Below are 25,845 nucleotides of genomic sequence, written 5' to 3' on the forward strand. Positions count from 1 at the left end.
ATTTAAAAATGTAAATCAAATGTAGCAATCACGCAATCTTTTCCCAGAAACCCTCAAAATTCACTGTTGACAGAACGTTCCAAATAGACCCTTTAGCCCCTCCCACTCATGTGTCAATCAATCAACCTGCATTGGACTCACCTGTTATCTTATAAATTCCTGTAGCGGCAAATCAGCCCCTTTCATTCGTTTTATTTTTATTTGTAACTATGCAATTAGTTTGTTTAATTTCTTTAGCCTTATTACAGCAATCGGGGCTGTTACAAGGTGAGACAAGTGGATAAAAACGCCCCTTAATATTTAAGCTATACTTTGTTCTTAAATATTAGTCATGTACAAAACCTGCTTTGTAACTACATTATTTAACATAAATGATCTTGATATATGCAGTTGTTTCTTCTGGGACGGCTCCATTAAAGTGTGGCAGAGGATCTAAAGCTTGTGCCGATGGTTCCGAGTGCATCTTGTACAACCATGTGTGTGACGGGGAGCCAGACTGCAAAGACGGATCTGATGAAGAAAACTGTGCTTCAGACTGCACTGAAGGTAATGCCAATTACAGTATAGATTCAATGAAAATGAGGATTTAAAAAAAAAAAAAAAAAAAAATTTATTTATTTATTCTTGACAAAACTGATGTTGTATAGAAATGCTAGAGCATTGTCAAACACACTATTCAGTAATGATAAAGGACATGATGAACCCTCAACTGGGTTCAGAACCTTAGAATATATTACACTGATAATATTATACCGATGGATAATGTCCATTTTTTTATTGTTTATATAATGCATTGATACATCTACATAAAAAACAAAAAGAAAAGTTTATTTGTTAAAGCCATTACAAACTGAAAAACTTGAAAGGTTTGGCTGAGTTCAAGACAATGATGGAGCACTCATATTGAAATTGATTCTGTGATGACCCACTAAATATTTATTATCTGAACAATTCCAGCCCAGTTTCAGTGTGCCCACGGGAGGAAGTGCATTGACAAGGAGCAGGTGTGTGATGGAGAGTCTCAGTGCCAGGACCGGTCAGATGAGCAGCACTGTACAACCACGAGCGATGGCTGTGTTCACCACTGTGACAACAAGAGCCGCTGCCTGCCACTCAATTTCCTGTGTGACGGCGAGAGGGACTGCCTGGATGGGACAGACGAGGCAGCATGTGGTAGTGCTTTTAACTATTTTATTCAATGCTTGCTATTTACCAGACAGTCTGTTGTGGGTTTTTTGAACCGACATCGATGTCCGATATTTCACATCAGTATCTGCATCAGTTATCGGCCCCAAGACAAACATTTGGTCCTTCTATGGATTTTAAAAGTTTAACAAGTTATAGTCAAGAATGTACTTATTGGTTTTGTGAAAAATAATATAACACATTTTTATCTGGGATATAAATTCACATTTCACTCATGAGTCTCTTTAAAAAGACAAATCTGAGGCAAAAACACAGAATGCGCAAACTGTATAAAACGATGCAATCTGCATAAATGACAGAATTAATAAAAATGATTGACATTAAAGAACACAATCTTCTCACCCTACTCCACCAGTGAACTTAATCGGAATATTTTTCTAATCTATCAAGTTTATTTGTAGAGCACCTTTCATACACACAGACAACTCAAAGTGCTTTACAACAATTTGCGAAATATAAAAGTTCATATGTTTAACAAAATAAGAAATATGTAAAACTAATAACTAATTAACTATGAACTTTTACACATGTTTCACCAATGTTGTCACTTCTGTGTCCAATTTTTATTTTATTCTACACTAAACTTTTGAAGCCATTGCATATCTATAACTCTGTAATTTGGTCCATTCTAATCTGTGATAGTTTTGAAAGAGTACGCTTAATGCCCTCGTGCTGTTTTTTTTTCCTCCTTTTAGGTCTACTACACTAGTCATTTCATGTTGACCTTGTTGACGTCTGTTCACATTTTCCTGGGTGATTCATGGGGTGAAATATCTATTGGTCACATTCAGGATGTATTTGTAGTAACTTAAAATTGTGCATTAAACAAAGGCAATATATACTCCTTTTTTATGAAAATTGCCTTATGCACAACTCCTGCTATGTGGCATCCCATAATATAGTTCTCTTTAACTATATTTCTGTTCTGTATTCTTTGCTCACCCTTTTTCAGAGGACCAAGATGAAGAAAAGGAAGACAAAAATATTATCACTTTATCAGCGCCATCTGCTGCTCCACTGAGCTGCTCTCTGGCATCCAAAGCGTGTAAAGACAACTCTGAGTGTGTCCTGTATGACCATGTGTGTGATGGGGAGGTGGACTGCAGGGACGGGTCAGATGAAGAGGACTGCCAATCGAAGTGTACTAAAGGTAAAGAGGGCAGTGCGTGGTTCTTGGGGACATAGTAAAGGTTAGCAATTTGACTGTACTCATTCTGATTTTGGTTATACATATAGAACAGTGGTTCTTAACCTTGTTGGAGGAACTGAACCCCACCAGTTTCATCTGCACATTCACCAAACCCTCCTTTATTGAAAAATAAAATATTATTTTCTTCAAATTCAAGACACATGTATGTTTTACTGGTGCACAAAATGAACCATGCATTAACATCACTGTGTTCAAAGAATAAAACCAGTACAATGCATAAACTCACAACAAATTACATATATACCTTTTTACAAAGACTTGGCCTTTTTAAATTCTACCACACTGAAATAATTTTTAACCTTATGTATTCCAATAATGAACTTATTGTATTTATGCTATATATATATATATATATATATATATATATATATATATATATAATTTTTACATCACCTAATTTCCATCAGGCTAGAATAATAATGAACATTTACTGCAAATCCATGTGACTTCTGCTGTTGCCTTTGAGAGACCAGTTCAGAAATGCATGGCTTCACCTTAGCCACTCATGTCATTTTCACAGCAAAGTCTGTTCCTTTTCTTCGTTTTTATTTCGTTTTATGTTTTTATGCCGTTGGAACAGCTCATTTAAGTCGGGCAGGTACTTCGATAGGCACATTAACAGGTGCATTTGTCGAATTTGGACACAGCCAGTGTCTGGAGACGCTCGCAGCACGTGAATCATGAGTCGGGTGCGTGTCTTGACCTCCACCGAACCCCTGAGACTGACTCATCGAACCCCTAGGGTTCAATCGAACCCAGGTTAAGAACCACTGATATAGAAGAAAGTTTATCCAAATATCACACTTGACTGCTTGATCACATTTTTCTATAAAGCTTTCACAATCGACCAGTAAAGCAACCAGAAAGCCAGTAGACCCTTTTCTGAAAGAAAACCTTAAAAAGCATGGGAAGGGGGAAAAGTAGAAATCCACTCCAATTAATGGGCTGGCTGTCTAGGACTTGTTAATTGACCTAAATCATTTTAATCAAAAAAGTATAACGTTGCGACATGGAAAAAAAAAAAGCCAGGGTTTTCCAAGAGACCTCTTCTGGTTGGATGTCCACCATGTTGCAAGACTGGTTTTCCGAGCAGAGGGAGACGGCAGACGTTTCACATTACATCTGTGATTTAAATATTTATTTGAAGATATTTAATGAGGCAAGACAAAATTGAAAAAGAAATGGTCTTGAAAGTAAATGCATTTTAAAAACGTATATACTTTTTTTTTAATGGCTGTGACAGATGTTAGCCACCATAGCAAAACAAAGTTCACAAATGTATTGCATTGTACTGGTTCAGCTTTAAAATTCCTTATAGCTGTGAAACTAGTCCAGTCAGTTTTGAATAATAATGTGAATGTATCAGATTTTTATTGAGTAAAAGTGAAGTCTCAACATGCAATTGTCTATCATACATACCAATTATCTGTCTAGAATGATACTAACATTTTCTTAGGCTTATTGCTTTACCCCCTGTTCATATTGCCCTTCAGGTCAGTTCCAGTGTGGCCATGGGCGTAAGTGTATAGAGCAGACTCAGGTGTGTGATGGGGTGCCTCAGTGCCAGGACCGCTCAGATGAACGGGACTGCTCGGGGCTGGTGGAGGGCTGCTCTCATCAGTGTGATGGCCGTAGCCGCTGTGTGCCATCCAGCTTTCTCTGCGATGGAGAGAGGGACTGCCAGGATGGAACCGACGAGCTCAACTGTGGTATGGGGATTTTAATATTGATCAAAAGATGAAGTTTGTTTTCCGACGCACTTTGACTAGCCGCTGTACCCATTTTTCCATTTGAGGTATGGAATAAATGAGTAATGACCACAGTTGGTGTAATGCTTTGAGAAAGTGAAATGCAAGTCCTCGGCATGAAGTGGTTCGGTTTGGCTGGCCTGGCTACTTTGCTAAATTACAGTAGTAGTTAAGTCACTTTTTCAGTTAAGTTAATCAAAGGGTTTGCATCTGATGACCTTCTAACCCCATATGTTTGTCTGGGCTTGGATCTGGAACGAAGGATGCGCCAACTTTAGAACTTTTGTTACTGAATGTGTTTTGACTTTCTCCCCTGAGAATGGCATATTTCAGATTTTAAATGCAAAGATTGAGTTTTACAATTTTTCAAATTTACATTCACGAGACTCTGAGGTCTATGCAGAAAAGTAGCTGCTAAAAATTTCACCTGGGGTTTACTAAAAACAAGGTACAGGTGGGTTTGACAAGTGTAGATAAAGGGTTGTTGGCAATTGATTATATTTAAAAGTAAATACTTGGTTTATCATGTTCAGTTCATAGATAAAAAAAAAAAAAGTGAAATTGATTGTCAATACAGCCCAAAATTATTCACGCTCCACAAACTGTTTCCCAGTGGAGAAACCATGCAGCCCCGGTGAGTTCCAGTGTAACAGTGGTCAGTGCGTGGTGGCCTCCATGCACTGTGACGGACATCCAGATTGTATCGACCAATCGGACGAGGAGCGCTGCTCCAAGCCTCCTGTGTGCGCCACCAAACTGCGCTGCCCTCACAGCAGAGAGTGCCTGGTGCAGGAGTGGCTCTGCGATGGGGACCAGGACTGCAGGGACGGCACCGATGAGAAGGTTGGAACATTCATTGATCAACTATTTTTGCTTGTAATTTTTATTTTTTTTATTTTTATTTTTTTTTTTTACCAGTTGATTGAATTGTTTCTATTCTAAGGACTGTCAAGTGACTCCAGTGTCATGTGGAGAGTTTCAGTGGACCTGTAAATCCAAAACTAAGTGCATCCCTGCATCATGGAGGTGTGATGGTTCCAGAGACTGCGAAGACGGCAGTGATGAGACTGAATGTGAGACAAATTTGAGCTGTTACCCGTTTTTTTGTTGTTTTTTTTTCCCCAAGATATATTCTGCCTAGCATTGTCACAGTACAAAATTTTTCATAGTCAATTTTAAAAGCTTTTTTTTTTTTTTGATTAAATTTTCAACACATAATGTTATTAGTATGTGATCTTGGGTTTTATCAGAACCTAGAGACCACACTAAGATGAAACTGTTGAAAGATCAAATATTTTCCAGTTATGTTTTGTTTTTTTAGTATTGATACTTGCTTAAATGAGCATCTAGTTTCAATAGTGGTTTTAGTGATTAGTATCAGATTTTCAATACTTTTGCATTAAACTAACTTTTGGCCTAATTCAAATGTACTTTATTCATGAAAGAATTCTGACTACGTCAGTGGTAATTTGATGCTACTATGTGTGCATTTTTTCCCCTCATTATACACTTAAGGCACAAACAACCAGGTAAAGTATGGTTAAAAAGTATGTATGTATGTTTTGAATTTATTTTGTCGTTTACACCCAATTCATGTATTTCCAGGTGATGTGGTGAAATGCCCCTCTCACCAGTTTCAGTGCAGAGCAGGGGGCTGTCTAGACTCTGGTCTGGTCTGTAACGGTGTTGGAGACTGTGTGGATGGGTCAGATGAAGGAGGAAGCTGTGGGGTCAAATGCACAGAAGAGAAGCGCCACAGCTGCTCACAGACCTGCCTCAATACACCACAGGGACCCGTGAGTACAAAGCTGCTAGTGCATAACGTTTACAAAATGTTTCAAATTTACCTTTTCAATTTCCCTGTTACACTATGCTTTGCCATGAATTATCTGTTCAACTTGATTTCTAACAGTTTATAGGCCTATTAAAGTGTTGTATTAAAACAAAAATTGCATCTGAACAATATTAATTTAGCTGCCCCTTAATTTGTATTAAATATTAGTGTCCTATAGAACGCTGTGGTGATGTCAAACCCAGCAAAGTGTATCATATTGAATGGTCTTGTTGTAGCGTTGCAGCTGTTCTGAAGGATACAGACTGTTGGAGGATGGTGTCACTTGTGTAGATGTGGATGAGTGTGAGGCCAGGACTCCTGTGTGCAGCCACATCTGCACAAACAGCCCCGGCTCATTCACCTGCTACTGCCATCCAGGATATATCATGGAGCCAGACGGACGACACTGCAAGATCACGGGTAAAAAAAAGCTAATGAGTTTTGTGGAGCTGGTTGTACTTTGTTCCTTTTTGGTGACTTAAATTAGGGTCTTTTTTTAATATATATATTTTTTAATTTGTATTGGTGATGATACACTGAATATCATTGCATTCCTGATCTGACTACTTTTACCCATTAAAAAGATATGTTTATATGAAATTATTATTGCTAGCACAATGGAGTCCCATTGCCATAGGTTAAAACTAATGTTGTTTTTTTTAATGGCACTGTTTGTAGATGTTTGTAGAAATGAATATTACATTTATAAGTGACTAAAAGCTCTGTATCATTTCAAAATGGATTTTTCTGCTCAATCTTATTTTGCTTTTTTAAAGAGATTTAATTTAATAGTGCATTTTGTGCCACACAAACACTGCGTACACAGTAATTGTATACACATTTGATTTCCTGGGGGTGATGTACAGAAGGATGGGGTGGACATCCAGCACAATACTGTAAATGGTTCAATGTTGCTATATTGACTATCAAAGATGTATATTTTTTTAATACATGGCCTATATTTGACACAAACATTGGCTGTAGGTCTGACTGTGGGGGGAGAAAATTGAAGAAAATCTGATGTACTGTTTGTTCCAGGTGAGCCGCTTCTGTTGTCATCCATCTTGAATGACTTGTTTGTGGTGGGGCTCCGCAGTGGCAGCGTGAATGTCCTGCCATCGTCTACCAAAAAGGCTATCCTCTCTGTGGACTATGACTGGAGGGAGCGGCGGGTCTACTGGGACAGCCTGGACTCAGACAGCATTAAATGGTCCTCACTGGACCACAAGATCACCGGCACTCTCATTGAAGGTACCTGCATCTGATACTACTTCTGTGTGAAGCAACAAAATGGTAACATCTTTTTTCCCTAGGGGTCCGAGCTGATTCGGTGGCTGTGGACTGGCTTGGGAGGAACCTGTATTGGATTGATGGAGTAAAGAGTCAGATCTTTGCCATTCAGCTCCCATCACCCACTGTGACAAGACCGGACTTCACTGTGATCCTGGACGAAGACTTGGACCAACCAAGATCTTTGGCTCTGCTCCCACAAAAAGGGTCTGTAGTATTTGAAAAATTTTAAAGTGTGGTACTGATGCCAATTGTACTCTCATTGTTCTGTTTTGACCACTTCTGGTTTAGGCCTGTTCTTTGTTGGTTTAGTTCAGTAAAAAAATGTCACTGAAAGGTCTATCATCAGGTCTTGCTCCTGAGCAGGTTGATGTTCTGGACAGAGATTGGCACCATAGTGAAGATTGAGCGTGCTGGGATGGACGGGTCAGAGAGGAGGGCTGTGGTGACCTCCAGTCTGGGGTGGCCTGTGGGAGTGGCCTTGGACCCAATCTCCAACAGAGTCTATTGGACTGACCAGCGTCTCAGGGCCATAGGGTCTGCTACTCTGGACGGGGAGGACATCCAGGTGAGAGATTGGGGGGGTGTAACTATAAAAATTTCATTTATGAAAGATCTTTAAAAATGAGATGCAGCATAAGTGCTATTTTTTTTCTTAATGTCATATTTTTACTGACTATTCAAAATCGGTAGTAATGACTTAAATAGCATTTTCACCAACTAACACTATGGTAAAAGTATATATTAAAAGATATGTTTGTTTTTTTTAGACTCAAATGCACTTTACAACTATTCATTCACTCCACAGTCGATAAGCTACTATTGTAGCCATAGCTGCCCTGGCACAGTCTGGCAGAAGCGAGGCTCCCAATTTGTGCCATTGGCCCCTTTTTACCAGCATTCCCACACACCATTCATACTAGGCAATGTGGTTTTTCATATTAATGAAAACTTTCATGAAAGTAAAGAGTGGAGACTATCTGACCATAAACTCAAAATCCAATAAAAACTATTATTTATATATATATATATATATATATATATATATTTTTGCTTTATTGCTTCATGGGATGTGTAGACTAAAATATTATGGATTTAGTTTGACACAAAGTTTTTGATCAAAATTGCTACTGCTGCTTAGCATATTTCACCAAATAGTATTATCGTACACAATTGCTTCATACCCATTAGTGTCATGGTATAACTATTAAAATTCCCCCAAATGGTTGTCGTTTTTTAAAGTGTCACTCACACCGTTTCAAGGAAATGTGCTGTGCTATTGGTTAACAATGAGTAGCTTCTGTCAGTGGTATTGGATGGATTAAATGTGTTTTCAATACTGATGTGATAAATATTTCTGCATTTAGATCCTACAGATGGAGACCATCAACCCATTTTCTTTAGCAGTCTTCAATGACATGATGTACTGGTCTGACACGAAAAGGAGAGTGGTGCAGGAAGCCACTAAACTCACAGGCAAAAACAGACGAGTGCTTCTCAAGCGGCCCAGACAGCCTTTTGGAGTGAAGGTGAGTAAAATTACATTTTATCTAAATAATTTATTATGCTTTTAATTGGCTACTCAAATACTTCTATCATTTAAAATGTGTCAGTTTTCTAGTCAAAACTTCATAATTAAGTGGAAGAAGGACTAAACCTAACTCGGCTCAAGCACTAAAAGTTTAAAGGTCCAGTGTGAGTTTTATGGACGAGTATGCCACCTGCTCATCTCCATGGAGATATTATTGGTTTAGAGACTGGCAGGTGACAGCATATGGCCAGGTTACAGGTCAAGATGTTGGAATACATTTTAGATAGATTTTATTGGCCCAAAATAAAAACATTCAGCATTCCAGTGAGCAGGATCATCTATTTAATTATGAGTTGTTTGTTGCTGTGCTTGAAATGCATCACAGTATGGCATCATTTTTATGGTAAATGACTCGCATTTCTAATTATGTTGTCCTGTAGCAAAAATATGCATTTTTTTCTTTCAAGATATGGCTCTAAAATGAATCATTTGTATGTCTTGACAGGTAATGCACCCGCTGCTGCAGACCTCCATAGAGTGGCCCTGTGAGGCTAAAGGCTGCTCCCACTTGTGTGTGCTGGCCCCTGGCCCCAGAGCCGTGTGCAAGTGCCCCCCTGGCCTCCTGCTGTCTGAGGATGGACTCGCATGCTCCAGTCCAGTCAACACAGCCCTTCTTCTCATGCTGGCTCCTTCTACTGTCACTCAGGTAATGGTAAAAGCTGAAATTAAATGTAGATCAGACCTGGATGACTGAGGGATTACACAGACATTACTCGGGTAATGAGTAAAGCAAGGTCTGTTACTTAAAGACTGGACTTGTCTGGATAGTTTTGACTGGAGCTTCCGCCACTTTTCACCATCACTGAAATGTTCCACGGTGCGTCATAAAATGTACTTTCATGGAGACAAGCAGGTGACGTCACCAGGTCAACTAAAAGTATCTTACTCCTTACCTTGTTATTAATCATTTGAATTTAGTATTAATTATGAAGTATACAATGTTTTTTTGTTTTTTTTTGTCTTCCTAGATCTACCTACAGTCCCGACACACTGCATTTGGATTAAAGGACTGGCCTGAACACTCAGCCCTACAACTCCCCAGCATCAACCAGGCAGCCATTTTGGACTACAGCTTCAAAGACAGCACTTTATTTGTAACAGACGACAGCACAACGTCACTGAGCTACCTCCAAATCAAAGATGGAGCCCTGAGTCGTCCCCACCAGCTGCTTAGAATCCTGGATGACACCATTACCGCTATGGCTTTGGACTGGGTCACTTTGAATGTCTATTGGAGTAGCAGTAAACAGCAGAGGATACATGTAACTTCTACTACAAATATGTACACAGCTGTTGTTCTCAAAGAAGGCATCGGGCGAGTTGAGTCTATCGCGTTGCATCCTCAAAGCGGGCGTGCTTGTTTTGCTAACCAGGTGTCGGAGGCCGGGGACACTGGGGCCACCATAGAGTGTTCAAACATGGACGGAGGGGAGAGGAGAGTGGTGTGGAAAGATGCAGTAACCCCAACGTCACTAGTCTTCACCAGCGATGGGAAATCTGTCTACTGGGCGGATACTAGTGAGTAATGGTGGGCAAATTGGTGAAAATTCAGGGTTTTGGTCAGGATTTTGACACTACCTTGATTCTTGTAGCTTGAAAGTTGGAGTGGGTGGGGCTTCCACCACCTTCTTGTGTCCATAAAATTCCTTAACTTTGCTTGGAATGCTCCACAGCATGGCATTAAAGTGTTTTTATTGGATTCTTTCTGTGAGCTGGGTCACCTCTTCAAGTTATTTTTGAGCATGTTTTTCAAAGATCTGACCTGTAATGTGGCCTGATAACGTGGAGATGAGCTGGTGGTGTACCCTCCTACTAAAAAAGGTACACCATGGAACTTTTCTGGAGATTTAAATACCTTAAGAGGTCATTGTAGCAATCTGCTGCAAAGAGTTCATACTTCACTGTAATTGGTTCAGTGAAACTCTGAGCATGACGGGCTGACCAATTGACCTTATCCCTTTTTTGCCTTGACTTTTGCCTCTAAATTTTAATTTTTTCTTGGTCGCTCTTCCGGTTGAGTGGGAATCATTAATTTCGATGGAGCATTTGATACATTTTGCCACTAAAATTAAGTAGGTTGTTGGTAAATGTTGCTCATGCCATTTCATTTTGTTGGGATTGGTCAAACACAAAATTTGACAATTGACATAAATGCAACAGTTACATAGGAAAATGAATCTTATAAAACCTGCTCCTTTCACACTTGATGAAATATAAACCACAAACATGTATGGGGCTGACTGATGACTTGGTCCGTAGTTGTGGATTATTTTAAATTCATTAAAATAAACATTTCCTCAATTGTTCTCCATTCCATCCATGTGACTGAGGAAAATATTTATCCTTTTTACTCCCCCCCCCCCCCCCCCCCCCCCCCGTCACCCCAGAAATGTAAAACCTTTCAATGTTGCCAGTTTAGTTCTAGCCATTCTCTGTACTGGTTTTAGGTTGCTAGTGTCTAAATGAGAACTGTTTTTATGCACAGGTGTGGGAACAATCAGCTCAGTGCAGTTGGATGAGCTCGCTTACACAGAGTTTAAAGTCGCTGATGATTTGGCGGCCGTGGCTTTGAATGAGGATGTGCCGCTATGGATGACCACTGGAGGTAATACTTTAATTTATGATTAAACTTCTTTTTTTTTTTTTTTTTTACGTTTCTGTATTGTATAATTTACTCCTCAGATGTGACCAGAGTTTGGTTCCTGGATGAGCAGCAGCAAAATAAGATGTGGTTTGAAGTGGGTACTAAAGTGGTCAGTTTGAAGGTGTTCAGCAGAGCCAGCCACAAAGGTAATTTGATACAGTCCTATTAAAAATTACTGCTAAAATGTATTTTCTGTTGATTCTTCTTGGCAAGTTATGTATTTCAAGATTTATTTTGGTGGTTCAAATTTTCTACTGGTTCTGAAACCTCAATGTTTGTACGTCAATGTTATTTTAATACATTTTAAAATTTCAGCTATGCAGTTCTATACAATATTGAATCCAACATTGGCCTCATGGAAAAAAAAATGACCTGGGCAATTTTTCTCTCATTCTGCTTTCCGAACCCTGCTGCATCTGTAGGTCATTCACTTTTTGTCAAACACAATCGGCTTATCAAGTTATCATCTTGCTGTGAAGCAATACAATAAGACAAAGGGTTCTATCCCCTGGTTGCCTGGGCATTTGAGTGGAATTTACATATTTCACCCCCTGGCTGGGTGGGTTTCTAGGTTCCTGTAGTTGGTTTATTTTCCCAAAACCCTTAAAAACTAAGGCAGTTGAGCTATGAGGCTAATGAAATTTATGTTGAGGGATCAACGTACTTCAATTTAAAAGACCTTCAAGTTATTAATATTTTTACACTTGCTTTAGCAGTATTTCATTATGCAAAATACACTTTATGCACATATTGTCTGTATTCTTGTATCAATAACTGCACTGGTAAATCTCTAAGTCACTTTTGCCCTCCTTTTACCAGGTTCAAATCAGTGCTCCGTGGACAATGGGGGCTGCTCTCACCTGTGCCTGCCCACCGCAGAGGGCCGATCCTGCAGATGCGCCCATGACCATGCCCCCCTGAACTCCACCCACTGTCACCCACACCAACACTGTCCCACAGGAAGCAGGCTCTGTTTGGATCAGCTCTCCTGTCAACCCATAGACAAGTTCTGCAATGGACACGTGGACTGCCCCGACCACTCTGACGAAAACTGTAGGTCTTTACAAAAACTAAAAGTTAACAGTCTACATTTAAAATCTATTTAGTCATAAATGAGGCATTATATTACACACTGGTATTATGGTGAGTAATTTCTAAAAGATGAACATGTGTAGCTATCCATAGCAGTCAAATCAAAACCAGTTTTAATCAGTGTAATTCAAAGGTTGCCAGTTTTGAAGTACCACCATTTCTTTCACAAATAAAATCGTATCACTTCATAATCTAGTTATTTTTTATGCAGAATAAGTCGCATTTCAGAACATGTTTGGAAATATGAACAGACACTAGATCCGCACAGTCTGAAATGTGAACTTTGCAATTTTTCTGACGAGCATTGTGATTCTGTTCAGTCCTGTTCCATATTAAGACGCTCTCGAAAAAACAGACCTACAGAATTTGTGATGACATCTAAAACTAATCCTTAATTCAACATGCTAACCCTCTATGTGCTCCCCTTTAGGCATCACTCAAAATGAGAAGTCCTCAGGTATGGTCCCTGGCCACACACACCACCGCAATCATCCTCCTCCTCAGTCTTTCCCTGCTCTCCCCAAAAACGCAAGCACCTCCCTGAACACCAGTGAAGGGCTCTGGACTGTGGACCTGGAGCAGTGCAGTTTCACCCGGTGCAGCGGTAGGGGGCGCTGTCTGGTGGTCGATGGGAAAATGCAGTGTGCCTGTTCTCTACTGTACAGAGGTGAATCCTGTGAGGACAACCTGCTGAAGAGCCTACAGGAGCCTCTGGTCTATGGGGCCGTGGGACTGGCCACACTGGTGGCTGTCATTGTGGCGCTGGTCATTTTTAGGAGAAGAAGAAATGATGAAACCAGGTGAGATTGACAGACAAGTCGTATTAAAAGTACTATTCATCAAAAGTGAACTCCTCCGATTTTGTGAACAGCCACCATTAGTGTCTTTCAGCTTTTACAATGTGATGTCATTATCCCAAATTGGACAAGAGACAGTTTTTCCTATTGATAACCCTGCATTTTTGTGAATTTATCTTTTGGATATTTTAACCTGATCATTTCTATTAGTGGCTAGACCCCAGAAGTCACTATTAGAACAAAATCAGCATTTTAACAAAATACTGAAGGGGTGCAGCTAAAATGTATAAAATATCTATAGAATGTTATGTCATTTGAAGCCCAGCAGTAGAACTATTTATCAGGATGACCTGTTGTAACTATTAACCCTATGAAAAATTGACTTGACCAAAGAGTGCAATCACTAGTAAAGATTCTACAGCCCGTTCAGCACTTTGTCCAGAGGCATTTTTTTTAATGTAATTTAATTTTTTAATGGTTAACTGGATTGTTGCATAGCTTATTGTACATTTATGACAGGGGTGTCATCACACATTTTAACCGAGGGCTACATCAGCAAACTAGCTGCCTTCAAAGGGCCAGATGTAAAATAAATCTAACAGTTAATTGTTTATGTATTACTTATTCAAGTTACAAATATTGCATATGCATTTGCCTAGATGTAAAACTATGGCTGTGTAACTGCGTATCTTGTGATTAAAATTAAATTTTAAGACCACATTTTATGTGGCCCTCAACGGGGTAAATTAAAAGGTATGATGGAGGTCCACATTTGGCCCGCAGACCTTTGTTTGTTGCATAATTATCCTCAAATCACATGTGTCAGCTGTTAACATTGGTCTGATTAATGACCGTGCAGAAACTAACAGTTATCAAGTTAACTTGATTTCATACAAAGTCTTGTCCCTGCTAACTGACTACCTGTGTTTAGGCCAGTGAAAGTGTGTATAAGTTTTTCTTTTTGTAAACATTAAACTATGTTGCATCATAGATGCTCTAAAATGGGCGTTAATACAGTCTTCTAGTTTAATAACTACGGTTCCTTTTAATGGAGCCTAAATTATTTAACTACTAGTAAAAGGCAAGTCATCAATCAGATCTTTGTGAAAAGGTCTTAATGTATTTAGTCATTAAATCATTTGTAACACTTAAGATTTCTAATAATTTAAGCAAACAGTAATTTTAGTGTTTATAAAGTGCTTAAATGTAGCAACCCAATAACAACTTAGGACTAGTATATGGTCCCTAAATTAATGTTCAATTCTGACAGATTTAAAGTATTTTATGATGACATAACATTACTATTATAAAACAATTACACAAGATGCCATTCAAATGTATAAAGTCTTATCCAAATGCACTACAGGTGGCAAACAGCTGTTGTCAAATAACTTGAATATAAAAATACATTTGTTTTGTGCAGTGGAGCGGACCCACCAGCCGTAAGAGAGACCAGTCTGACAGAGATTGAGACCAAAGCAGAGACCAAAGCAGAGCCCAGCCCCTCCACACAGACCTCCCCCACTGAACCAGACAAACCCGAGGTGACCAAAGAGTTAAAACCATAAATCAAATATACATGCGCTTGGAGGGGGTGTAACGTCTGCATTTTCTCTTCCAGGAAGTGGTGACTCCTGTAGACTGACAGTGATTTAAGACTGATGGCTGATTTTAAATAAACCGTATGAGTTTACACTGTGTCATGGTGGCATTATGTCTTGATTGTACAGTATCCTAATACAGAGTAATGTATTTATGTTTGCAGCTTTACATCAGTGAAATGGGAGCTCTGTGCTATAGGAAACTTGAACAAATTTGCTAGGCATTAGGAAATGTATTTAACTGAAATAATCCTATCCTTCATATATGTATACCCTTAAAGAGGATGAAAAGTTATGAAATGTTTTGGAAGGTTTTATGGAATTTTCTTCCACACAATAAAAAAAAAAAAAAGATGGGACAATAGACAGAAAACTCAGATCCCTGTTGGTGTAAGGTTAGAACTACATGATCTTTGAAAATATAGGTCTGTAGCGGAATCAAGAAAAAATCTGTTGCCAAAATTAAAGTTGGTGGTGAAGTACAAAAACATGTTTTGGTCCTTGTGGCTCCTTGTGGGGGGCTGCTGGGCTACAATTGGAAACAACTGTCCATGCATACTTTCTTCTGCTTATCCAGGGCCAGGTTGCAGAGGGCAGCAGTCAAAGTATCCTTCACCTGACACTCTCTGCTGGCCTGGGAACACCAGCCGAAGCTGGACATATACATTATATAGTATGTAAACCAGAAGTTTACATACACTATATAAAAAGACACATGCTTTTTTTTTCTCACCGACATGAAATCAGACTAAACTGTTTGTTTTAGGTCAATTAGGATTACCAAAATATTTCGATTTGCTAAATGCCAGAATAATGAAGGTAATGAAATATTTCATTTTTTCAAAGTCAGATGTTTACATACAGTAAAATTACTATGCATTTAAGCAATTTGGGAGAACCCAGATTATGTCAATAAATCCATCTGGAGCTTCAACAGGCATGACAACATTTGAGTTGGACACCTGTGGATGTATTTGAAGCACACCTGAACTGCACTGCTTCTTTGTAACTTCATGGGAAAGTCAAAACAAATCAACGATATCAGGAAAAGAACTGTGGACTTGCAAAAATCTGGTTCATCCTTGGAGGCAAGTCCCAGAAGCCGGAAAGTGCAACATTCATCTGTTCAAATAATTATATACAAGTATAAACATGAGAATGTCCAGCCATCAAACCGCTCAGGAAGGGGATGAGTTCAGTGTCCCACAGATGAATGTGCTTTGGTCTGAAATGTGCATATCATCCCAAGAACAAGCAAGAGACTTTGTGAAGATGCTGCTGAAGCTGGTGTGTCATTATCCACAGTGAAACAAGCACTGCTCTGACATGGGCTGAAAGGGCACTCTGCAGAAAGAAGACATTACTCCAAAATAAACATAAAAATCTAGATTTTAGTTTGCAAATAAACACGGGGACAAATACCTTAATTTTTAGAAACATGTCCTGTGGTCTGACCAAACTAAAATTGAACTGTTGGGTGATAATGAGCATTGTTACATTTGGAGGAAAAAGGGGGAAGCTTGCAAGCATGTTGTGGGTTTGTTTTGCTGCAGGAGGGACTGGTGCACTGCACAAAATAGATGGCATCATGAGGAAAGACCATTATGTGGAAATACTGACAAACTGGTTAGAGAGCGGCTTAAGGATAACAAACTCGGTGTTTTGGAGTGGCCATCACAAATCCCTGATCTCAATCCTATTGAAAATGTATGCATGAGCAAGGTGGCCAATGGGCCAAATTCCTGCCAACTATTGGGTCAAACCTTTTGGATATCCTTCCATAAGCTTCTCAAATGTCATACAGTTTAAAGGCAGTGGTTCCAAATAATAAACTCTATGTAAACTTCTGACTTTAGAGAAAGTAATGACAAATTGTCTAAAAAAATCCTTTTCTCATTATTCTAGCATTTACCAAATAGAAGTAATTTTGGTCATCCCAATTGACCTAAAACAGTCTAATTTCATGTAAGACAGAAAAAAGCATATGTCTTTTTATATCGTGTATGTAAACTTCTGGTTTCTACTGTAGTAGTTTCCATATCACTGTGGAAACTATGGAAGCTGCCCCTGGCCCCTAATGCTACTGTTTTTGAGATTATGATATATTGGCACCATTATAAAAGATTTCTATGTAGTATTGAAACACTATTCAAACACTTGCCCTTTTCTGATCTGTAATGTCTCATCAAAAACATACCTGGAGTTTTGTTCCATTCACATGTTTAACACACAAAACCTGCATATTTAGGCTGAGTTCTTATTACATAGTAGAACAGTGTTTGTGAGATCATGTGGTAATACAGGAAGCGCTCCACTGCGTTTTTAAACTCCATACACCCTTCAAAAGCAATAGGCAATTCCAGGGCTGAAATTATCCAAATGATTCTAGTGAACAGAAGGTGTAAAAGGTAGCTGTTAATTTCACAACTCAACTAAGGGGTAACTCAAACATGTGCAAACAAACCACATCTCAGCCATGTTAGAATGCTGTTTAAGTGTACTTTTTTGGGTAATATAGGACCTTTAATTTTGCCAAGATGGTATTTTCACAAATTTTTTTCCTCCAGACATTAAATTCAGTTGCCATTGAGTTAAGGCTATCAACTTGTGGGCAAAGTCGTGCATACCAAAGTAAACTTGTCTTTTGAATTGCGTGTCTTGAGGTTAAATGAGTTGTATTTAAAGCCTCAACAGATGCTTCCCATTGTTCCCCCCCCAAAGCCACAATAGGCATGTTTACTCTGCTTTAGAAAAAGACAAGAGAGCCTATTCAATTACCCGCTGACAATTTTTAGCGTAGTCTAATTTCAGAGTGTCTCCACCATCTAAATGATATGGCTTTGTTAGTGGATGAGTTACTACCACTTTGTGCTCACACATCACATTGGCCTGTATATAAGCCGGGCAGAATGGGAGGTTGGATTCATGTTGGCCGTTGATCAGGTTCGCCACTGGTGGAAGAGGACTTGAGGTAAGTTGTTTTAACATTAAAAAAATTAATCCCTAAATTAATTTTGCTAACATGAACCAATATATCATTTTCTAGCATAAAAAATGGGGGTTAAAATGGTGACTCTCCTTTGGATGGTGATTGGTGTATTGTTCCTGCTGACTGTTGTAACGTCTAAACCGGTAAGTTGAATTTGACAGAACTTGAAGTAGCATTAGCTGGTACTGGCACAAGACGGTTTTAGTTTGAATCTGGAAAACCTCAAATGTGCTCTGTGGTTGGACATTAGATCCAACTCTGCTGAACAACAAATGTCAGTTTTTGAAATTTCATAAGATGTTTTATTATTATTATTATTATTATTATTGATATGAATGGTGCCTATTGTCACTTCCCCCAACTTCACAAGCAGTATGCATGTAAAGCAAACTATAGAATTTATTATTGATTGCCTAAATGTTTTTCATAACTCTCCTTGAGCACTTGATATATGTGATGTATGTGAAATTCAACCAATCATCTGGAGGGTAGCTGGGTCAATCCTTAAATAAAATGTTCTTTTTTTTCGATTTCCAGATGTCTTTGAACACAGCAGCAGATGAGTCCGACTCTGTTGAAGTAAGCTCCTCTGAAGAATCTGCAGTTAAAGAGGCTGAAGAGGCTGAAGAAGCGGAGGAATCGGATCTCTCAGAGGCGGCTGCGACCGAACCCACCGCCACAGTAGCCCCCAATATCGTGGAACCAACCAACCCGCCTGCCACCATCGCCCTGCCTGCAGCCATAGACATCACCTCTTTTCCTTCTGACACCATGGACCCTCAAACATCCACGGATGGAGTGCAGATGCTTCCGGAAGAACCATCCCAATCCTCTCTCGGTGTTGATGTTTCTCAAGGAGTGCCCGCCACTGACCCTCCCCTCAGTGATCCCAATGTTAAGGGCCAGGTTCCGGACCAGCTTTCTCCAAACATGGACACTGCTGTGGAAGTTGCTACAGATTTGCCATCACAAGCCAAACATGTGCAACAAGAAGGGCAACAAGAAGGGCAACAAGAAGTGCTCCCAAGTGTAGCCACTCCGCATCCTCAAACTGTTAAGAAGGCTTCTCGTATGGCTGTGGTTAAACCGGTGCCTGTGTATGTCAATCCTGGGGTTCCTGTTTGCTTCACGTTTCAGTATGCGCAGTATGCAGTTCCACACTATGACCAACCAAGAGGAGACAGTTATTGAATATAATGCTTTTGTTTTTGAATGTGTATACTTTTAACTTGACATTGTTGGGCCCTATGTGTATGGTTTTCTATGACTAGCTCTATAGGCTAGAGAAGTTGATCAATAAAGGTGTATCCATGTTCTCAACAAACTAAGTCATTAGTTTGATCATCATAGTTGTAACTAAAATGGAATACTTAAACTGTATGGATCAGCTACTGAACCTCACAAAGTGTCATGTTTGCACATCCAGTTTGACATTGTTTGCATGCGCTTTGATTTTAAATATGCACAGTATGTCATTTTTGCATCTTTTTTTGCATTGAGTAGATTTAGGGGACAACTTTCTGCACAGGCTGTGGAGAGGCTATACAAAAATATTTTCCAACCTTTTAATTAGACTTACTTACTACTAAATCACCTTAATTTTGCTTGATTTAAATTGAAGAGCCTTTTCAGTCACTGTCATATAGACAATGTATTGTTTTGAAAATGTTAATGTTATACATTGTGTGACTGAAATCAAGTTTTTACATTTCATCGTATCTGTCCATTTTCTTTGATTATTCTCAAAATCAAATGTAATTTTGTGTGTTTGAGTTGCCAAATAAATTTAAAACAAACTGAGTTGATATAACAATCTGGGTTTGGAAATGTTTAAACATTAACCTTCTGGTATTGTTTAAAAAGTTTTGGTTCATTAGCTTTTTATTTTTAGCAATGTCTGCGCTAAATTTTGGTATAAAAGTTTGACACATTTTGATTCTTTAAAGGCAATTTCCAGTCATAAAAGGACCAACATTTGAGGTGACAAAAACACAAAATTCCATATGTTTCCAATATAAATGCAAAGCAGATGATTCTGTTTTCTTACAGCCTGGGGCAGGTCAGTGATTGTCACTGATATTTTTTTGTGCATTATTCTTTTCTGTGAAATACTATCGTAGTACATTTGGACATCCATAAAATGTTTTACGAATGAGCCCAAAGAAAATTGAATAATTGTCAGTTACTTCTGGCCTAAATATTTACATAAAATATTAATATAGTTTTAAATATTTTAACCCCTTAATTTTTTTTTTTGTTTTGCCATTTTTGTTTTGAATCAACCCTGATTTGAGTTGAAAATTACACAAATTATAATTGCTTTCCAGAATGTGAAATGCAAAGCAGATGATTTTGAGGTATTTTATTGCAGCCTGGAGGGCAGGTCAATAAGTGGAAGCAACAGCAGTTTTGGTGCATTGTAATTTTTTGTGTATTATCAAATACTCATGTTTGTATCATTGAGGGGATAAAATGCACCATTTACACCTATTCAAACTGCAGTTTTTTTTATTTCCCTCCCATGCAAACATAATACATGCATGTTTAGGCTCTGACTGAAAAGTGATGATATTTACTGCTCTCCATCAGATGATACATTTTCCAGACTATGGCAAAAAACAGATTTTCTCCTTTGGAATGCTTTATAATCATTGGGACCTCTCATTAAGTAGTGTTGCCAGCTACTGGTCATTGATGTTTATTTATTGTGTTTTTTTTCTTGCCAGAAATTATTCTTAATTATAAAGATCTATCAGTGAAGATGAGTTTGTGTTTTTTGTGATTTCCCCCCGATTTGACAGCCACAGCATTTAGTTTTTATCAAGAAATGATTAAAAAAATAATAATAATTAAAAAAATGCGGCAAAATGTTAAATTTACATAGGCCCTGTCACAGTCAGACGCCTCTAGGAATTAGATAGAAGCTACTGACAGTGACTTAATTGTACAAATTTGAGTTTTTCAGAAAAATATTGTTAATTTCAGTGTTTACATTACACTTAGGACTTTTTTGTGTTATATTTTTGTATTAATTATCGATTTATTATTTATGTACTAGGGGATTTCAAGGGGCTGTACTTAATTTTTACTTTCTTAAAACCGTGAAAAACAGAACTAACTTATTTTAAACAGTCTGCAGTGGTTAAAAAATATTCATCACTTACCTTACTGTGACCATGCATATGCTCAATAGAATGAGACTTTCCTCTGCGCGCTTATTAGTTTGAGCTCTTGCGGCCCCCGTATGCTACGTCAGAAGTAAACACACGGAAGCTAACTGAGCTAGCTTCTAATCCGGTGTAGTAGCGATCAAAATGGCTTTTACGCTTTATTCGCTGATTCAGGCTGCCATTCTTTGTGTAAACGCCGTCGCTGTACTTCACGAGGAAAGATTTTTGAGTAAAAGTAAGTCACTTTTGTTGTAAAGATGATTTGTATCTGCTGTAACCTCAATCAACGCTAATGGCTACTATTTGGGTGACCATTCTTATGATTTAAATATTATGACAATTGGTGGGTTAACTTCACAGAATGCATGCAAATTTTGCTCAGCAGGTATTTCCATATGATCGGATAAATATAGCAGAATGGATATTTGCTTGTTTACTTGATTGGCCTGTACAATGAGTGACTGACTGGTGAGATAACCTGTTGGTTATAACAAAGTCTTACTTCACAGTTGGCTGGGGAGTGGACCAGGGAGTTGGGGGCTTCGGTGATGAACCAGGAATCAAAACACAGATGATGAACCTGATCCGCTCTGTCAGAACTGTCATGAGAGGTGAGCAGTGGTGGATGAAGAACTCAATGTAGTTACTTAAGTAAAAGTGCAGATACAGAGGTAAAAACATAGTCAAGTAAAAGTATCACATGAAAAAAAAAAACTATAGTAAAAGTATTAAATTACCCATTTAAAAATGTACTTTAAGAGTAAAAAGTAACAGTATTTCATACAAGTGTTGTTAATTCGTTAAAGTGCTAAATGTAGTGATATTGAATAAAAATGATACATATTTTAGTCAACAATTTCAACACAAATCATTCTTATGAATTTTGGGTATTTATTTGTGATTGTACATTTAGTGAGGATGTTACCACAGACATGGTAAAAATAACCCCTCAAATCGTATGACAAGTACTTTTTACTTTTCAGTCTAGTTAAAAAAATGTAGTGGAGTAAAAAGTAGATATCTGCTTTCAAATGTAGTGAAGTAAAAGGAAAAAGTATCCACTGCAAAATGTACTTAAGTAAAGTACAGATGCCTAAAAATTATACTTAAGTTACGTTGGCAAAAGATACAAGTAGAGAAACTTTATTTCTCCCACAATGGTGAGTGATGCAAAGTAAAAACAAAAAGCGAAATCATTTGTAAAATCAAAAGGCCTGTGCAATTAATAACATTTAATCCAGATTTAGAGTAAGTCCTTTTCTTAATATCAGTTAAGGCTTTTGATTTTTTTGATTTTTTATTTTGCATACGTCTACAGCCAATCCTGTAAGTAGAGGTGTTGTCACAATACTAAAATTTCAGTCTGTACTTGATATGCAATACCGATTCTGCTGCCACAATGTAAAAACACTCTTTCTTTAGACAATAATGTGATTTCCAACATTAAATTATTTACTTTCTTTTATATTACCATGCGGTCTCATATCTGTAACCCATCAGTTGTCTAGGTAGGTTCCATAGTGGTCCATAGCATATACTAGTCCCTGTGGTCTTAAACCTGTTCGGGTCATGCAAAAAAAAATATTATTGAAAGTCATTATTTGCTGTTAATAAAATGTAATAGAAATTTCAGATTGATCAGTACAAGGAAAATAATACAATAATAAATCCTTTGCCATATCTTCTAGCCCTAATAAATCCAAAATCAAAATTATGAAGGATAAAGACTTTGCATAAGACTGAAATACTAAATGGGATAGAATAATAAGGATGATAAAATAATATATAGTTAAAACTGCAAGGGTACAATTCTTTACAGCAAGTAACTATGGTGAAATACAAGTGCAAGAAAATATTAAGACATGTCAAGGGTTCCTTTCTTAATTTTTACAAAAATCTGTTCTGTTGCTAATTTAAATAGCATTGTGTTTCCCTTTCAGTGCCTTTGATCGGCGTAAACTCTATCTGTATCGTGCTGTTACTTCTGTTTGGATGAAGAGGAGTGATGACAAGTGAAGAGTGGATGGCTGACCACGGTGAATACAACGAACTTCGTTATATACATGACGACAATGAATGTTTGGAATAGTAATTTAAATACAAATATTAAAGACAAAAATAAATGCTTTTGATAGAACTGTTATACACTGGACAATCTTTTGGATCTGTAAATAATATTATACTGTTGATTATTAAAGCTTATTTCAACTTTATAATTGTGTATTTGTCGTAAGCTGGCGTCTAATTTATAAAGTTCTGAGTTTGTGGACCAGACCACACATTTCATGTCTAGTTGTTTTTTTTATAGTACAATCAGCTTAACATTATCCTACAGCCCTGTTAAGTTGTTGCATATTCAATTAATCAGTCGATAGCCAAATGACCAAAATATGTATTAGTTGCTTAATCATTTTAATTAGATTATAAGGACTATAAGGATATTGGATTGCAAAATATACTGTAAAATTAAACTCATGATTCACAAGTTTAATGTCCTTACATAAATACATGGTTTCCTTGTACTTTTGTCTGAACTCCAGAGCAAGTGTAGTCTTGTGAGTGCAGTTTGGGAAGGTACTTAGAGATACGTAATAGTTTTGAGAGCTTTTGCCACACCTCCTTTTTAGTCAACTGATCGATAAACAAGACATGTCTTTAGTTGTATACAGCCCCACATAAGATGAATATTGCTATTCTTTGGACATTCAGGAAATATATTGCTAACATGTTATCTATACATGTGTATCAGGCAAACAAATTTCACTGTCATTAACAAAACACATAAATTCTTTATTTTTACAACCAGTTCTGCAATAGATTGATTTGATTTTGACATATAATTTACAATGCCATAAATGTTGAAGTTGTTTAAACATTGAACTATAGCTCATCTATCTTAAAGTCTATCGCACATAGTTCTTCGGGTACAGTTTGAAGAGTTTTCCATCTTGTGTTGGTTCAAATCCATATTTGTCCAGCTGCTCTTTGCTGAAAGCTCCAGATTCAAAGTCTTTCTTGATCTGAGGGGCCACAGCTTCGTCAAACAGGCTCTGTGCTGAGAGGGGCGGCTCTGTTCCTCTAGGAGCGCGGTAGGACACGTATGGTCGCAGTTTAAATTCTTCCAAATTTGGGACCACAAACTCGGGAATCATCTCCCGTATGGACAGAAACTTTTTGCTGGAAAGATTACGTCCAGTCGGTCTAGATCCTCTGCCTTTGTTGTGAGTCCTTGAACCACGTTTGCTGGTGAACTCGGACATCCGGTCAGCTCCTCGCACAATTCCACGCAACAATGTGGATAAGACGCCCATTGTTTCTGAAGAGTGGAACCTGTAAAAATAATAATGTTAGTATTGCAAATAGAAATGAAGCCCTTTTAATCTAGTTTAAATGTGTGAAAAGTAAGTAACCATTGTAAAAATCTACAAATGTACTAAATGAATACTGCAACTTTAAACAAAGTTATGGTTTGTACAATTAGCACCTGGTAGCACAGTTCCAGCATTCATAGAGGTTATTCAGCTGTTTCTATAGTGGCTTTAATTATAAATGTAAATGTTGTAGCATCTAAGAAGAACCTACAGAATTAGGACAACTGAAACTAATGGCAAGTCAGTGGTTAACAATTAATCCAACATAATTTTTAGAGGTAACAATGAATGCATTAATCAAATGTGTACAGTACGTGTATAATCAGGGAGGCAGAATTTTAGACACTATTTTAACCCTGCACAATGTAACCTTTCTGGTGGAGGGCTAGACATCTGCTTTCCTCCATGAAGAGAATCAAGTGATGGTTGATGCCAAGGGCTAGTTACACGTCAGATCTGTGCAGAGGCAACTCTATTCACAGTAAGAATGCATGATTTTCAAAGTTTCTTTAGATTAATGCCATACTGTGGAACATTCCAGGCAAAGAAATAACATCTCCATGGAGACAAACAGGTATCCCTCACCAGAAAAGTTACACAGTGCACCTTAAGGATGGCTTAAAACGAATGATAAAACAGGATTGGCTTCCAAAATACGTTCATTAAGTTTTCTGCAGCACAATCCTAATACAGCATAGTAATTTTTTTTTCAGTTACAGTTATTTTTATAGATCAATGTAGCTAACACATCGGTTAGCTAACAACCACAATATAATATGCCGCATTTACGTCCGTGTTTAGTCTTTTGGAAAAACAAGAACAACAACAACAGCGCAAATGGGCACGGTCGCTAAATTGGTATCCCCACAAGAACTTTATCTTCATCCATTTTGAGCTAAATTTGCTATAAAAAGATTTGTCTCACCTTGAACGGCTCCTGGTGCTGGTAATGTGGTTGACTCCCCACAATCGGAGCTGATAATTGGTCGAAAGGAATAGCAGTCCACCAATAAAAAAACGAGATACTCACACAACTCTGCCCCTGTATGTGTAAAGAAGTCGGAGTTAGCGGAACTTAAGGGAGTTTTTCTTCAAAATAAAACGAATATTGTTAAAATATTCAAGGAAAACCTTTATTATTCTCACGAAGGGGGCATATAATATCCAAAAATATAAAAAAAGTCATCATATTAAAAACTACATTATATTCGCTCAAAATTGGATTGATAAAATCCCCTAAGTAATTACTCATTTGTGTACATTTTGTAAACATTACAACTTTACTTTTATTTTGACAGGGCG

General features: G+C 37.9%; 4 protein-coding genes across 4 annotated transcripts; 3 read left to right on the forward strand and 1 right to left on the reverse strand.

The window, feature by feature from the left end:
* The first annotated feature begins 131 nt into the window (after positions 1–131).
* lrp13 (low-density lipoprotein receptor related-protein 13) lies at positions 132–15,112 on the forward strand. Its single transcript, XM_055224169.1, has 21 exons — positions 132–267; positions 391–546; positions 958–1,173; positions 2,159–2,356; positions 3,910–4,125; positions 4,778–5,007; positions 5,108–5,237; positions 5,770–5,960; positions 6,235–6,418; positions 7,037–7,249; positions 7,312–7,495; positions 7,655–7,856; positions 8,656–8,817; positions 9,325–9,525; positions 9,848–10,397; positions 11,365–11,484; positions 11,562–11,669; positions 12,343–12,576; positions 13,046–13,415; positions 14,836–14,956; positions 15,034–15,112. The coding sequence occupies exons 1-21, from the start codon at positions 210–212 to the stop codon at positions 15,055–15,057; spliced, it is 4,068 nt and encodes a 1,355-aa protein (XP_055080144.1). The 5' UTR covers positions 132–209; the 3' UTR covers positions 15,058–15,112.
* Positions 15,113–18,059: 2,947 nt separating this feature from the next.
* On the forward strand, positions 18,060–19,712 carry LOC129456518 (uncharacterized). Its single transcript, XM_055224175.1, has 2 exons — positions 18,060–18,145; positions 18,540–19,712. The coding sequence occupies exons 1-2, from the start codon at positions 18,068–18,070 to the stop codon at positions 19,191–19,193; spliced, it is 732 nt and encodes a 243-aa protein (XP_055080150.1). The 5' UTR covers positions 18,060–18,067; the 3' UTR covers positions 19,194–19,712.
* Positions 19,713–21,250: 1,538 nt separating this feature from the next.
* Positions 21,251–23,309, forward strand: LOC117376551 (immediate early response 3-interacting protein 1). Its single transcript, XM_033973063.2, has 3 exons — positions 21,251–21,407; positions 21,682–21,783; positions 23,113–23,309. Exons 1-3 carry the CDS (start codon positions 21,317–21,319, stop codon positions 23,166–23,168), a joined length of 249 nt encoding a protein of 82 aa, XP_033828954.1. The 5' UTR covers positions 21,251–21,316; the 3' UTR covers positions 23,169–23,309.
* On the reverse strand, positions 22,776–25,514 carry mrpl41 (mitochondrial ribosomal protein L41). Its single transcript, XM_055224177.1, has 2 exons — positions 25,469–25,514; positions 22,776–24,502 (listed from the first exon to the last, which is right to left on the reverse strand). Exon 2 carries the CDS (start codon positions 24,481–24,483, stop codon positions 24,076–24,078), a length of 408 nt encoding a protein of 135 aa, XP_055080152.1. The 5' UTR covers positions 24,484–24,502; positions 25,469–25,514; the 3' UTR covers positions 22,776–24,075.
* Between the last annotated feature and the right edge of the window lie 331 nt (positions 25,515–25,845).

Source organism: Periophthalmus magnuspinnatus, chromosome 9, assembly GCF_009829125.3.
Source record: "Periophthalmus magnuspinnatus isolate fPerMag1 chromosome 9, fPerMag1.2.pri, whole genome shotgun sequence".
NCBI lineage: Eukaryota > Metazoa > Chordata > Actinopteri > Gobiiformes > Gobiidae > Periophthalmus > Periophthalmus magnuspinnatus.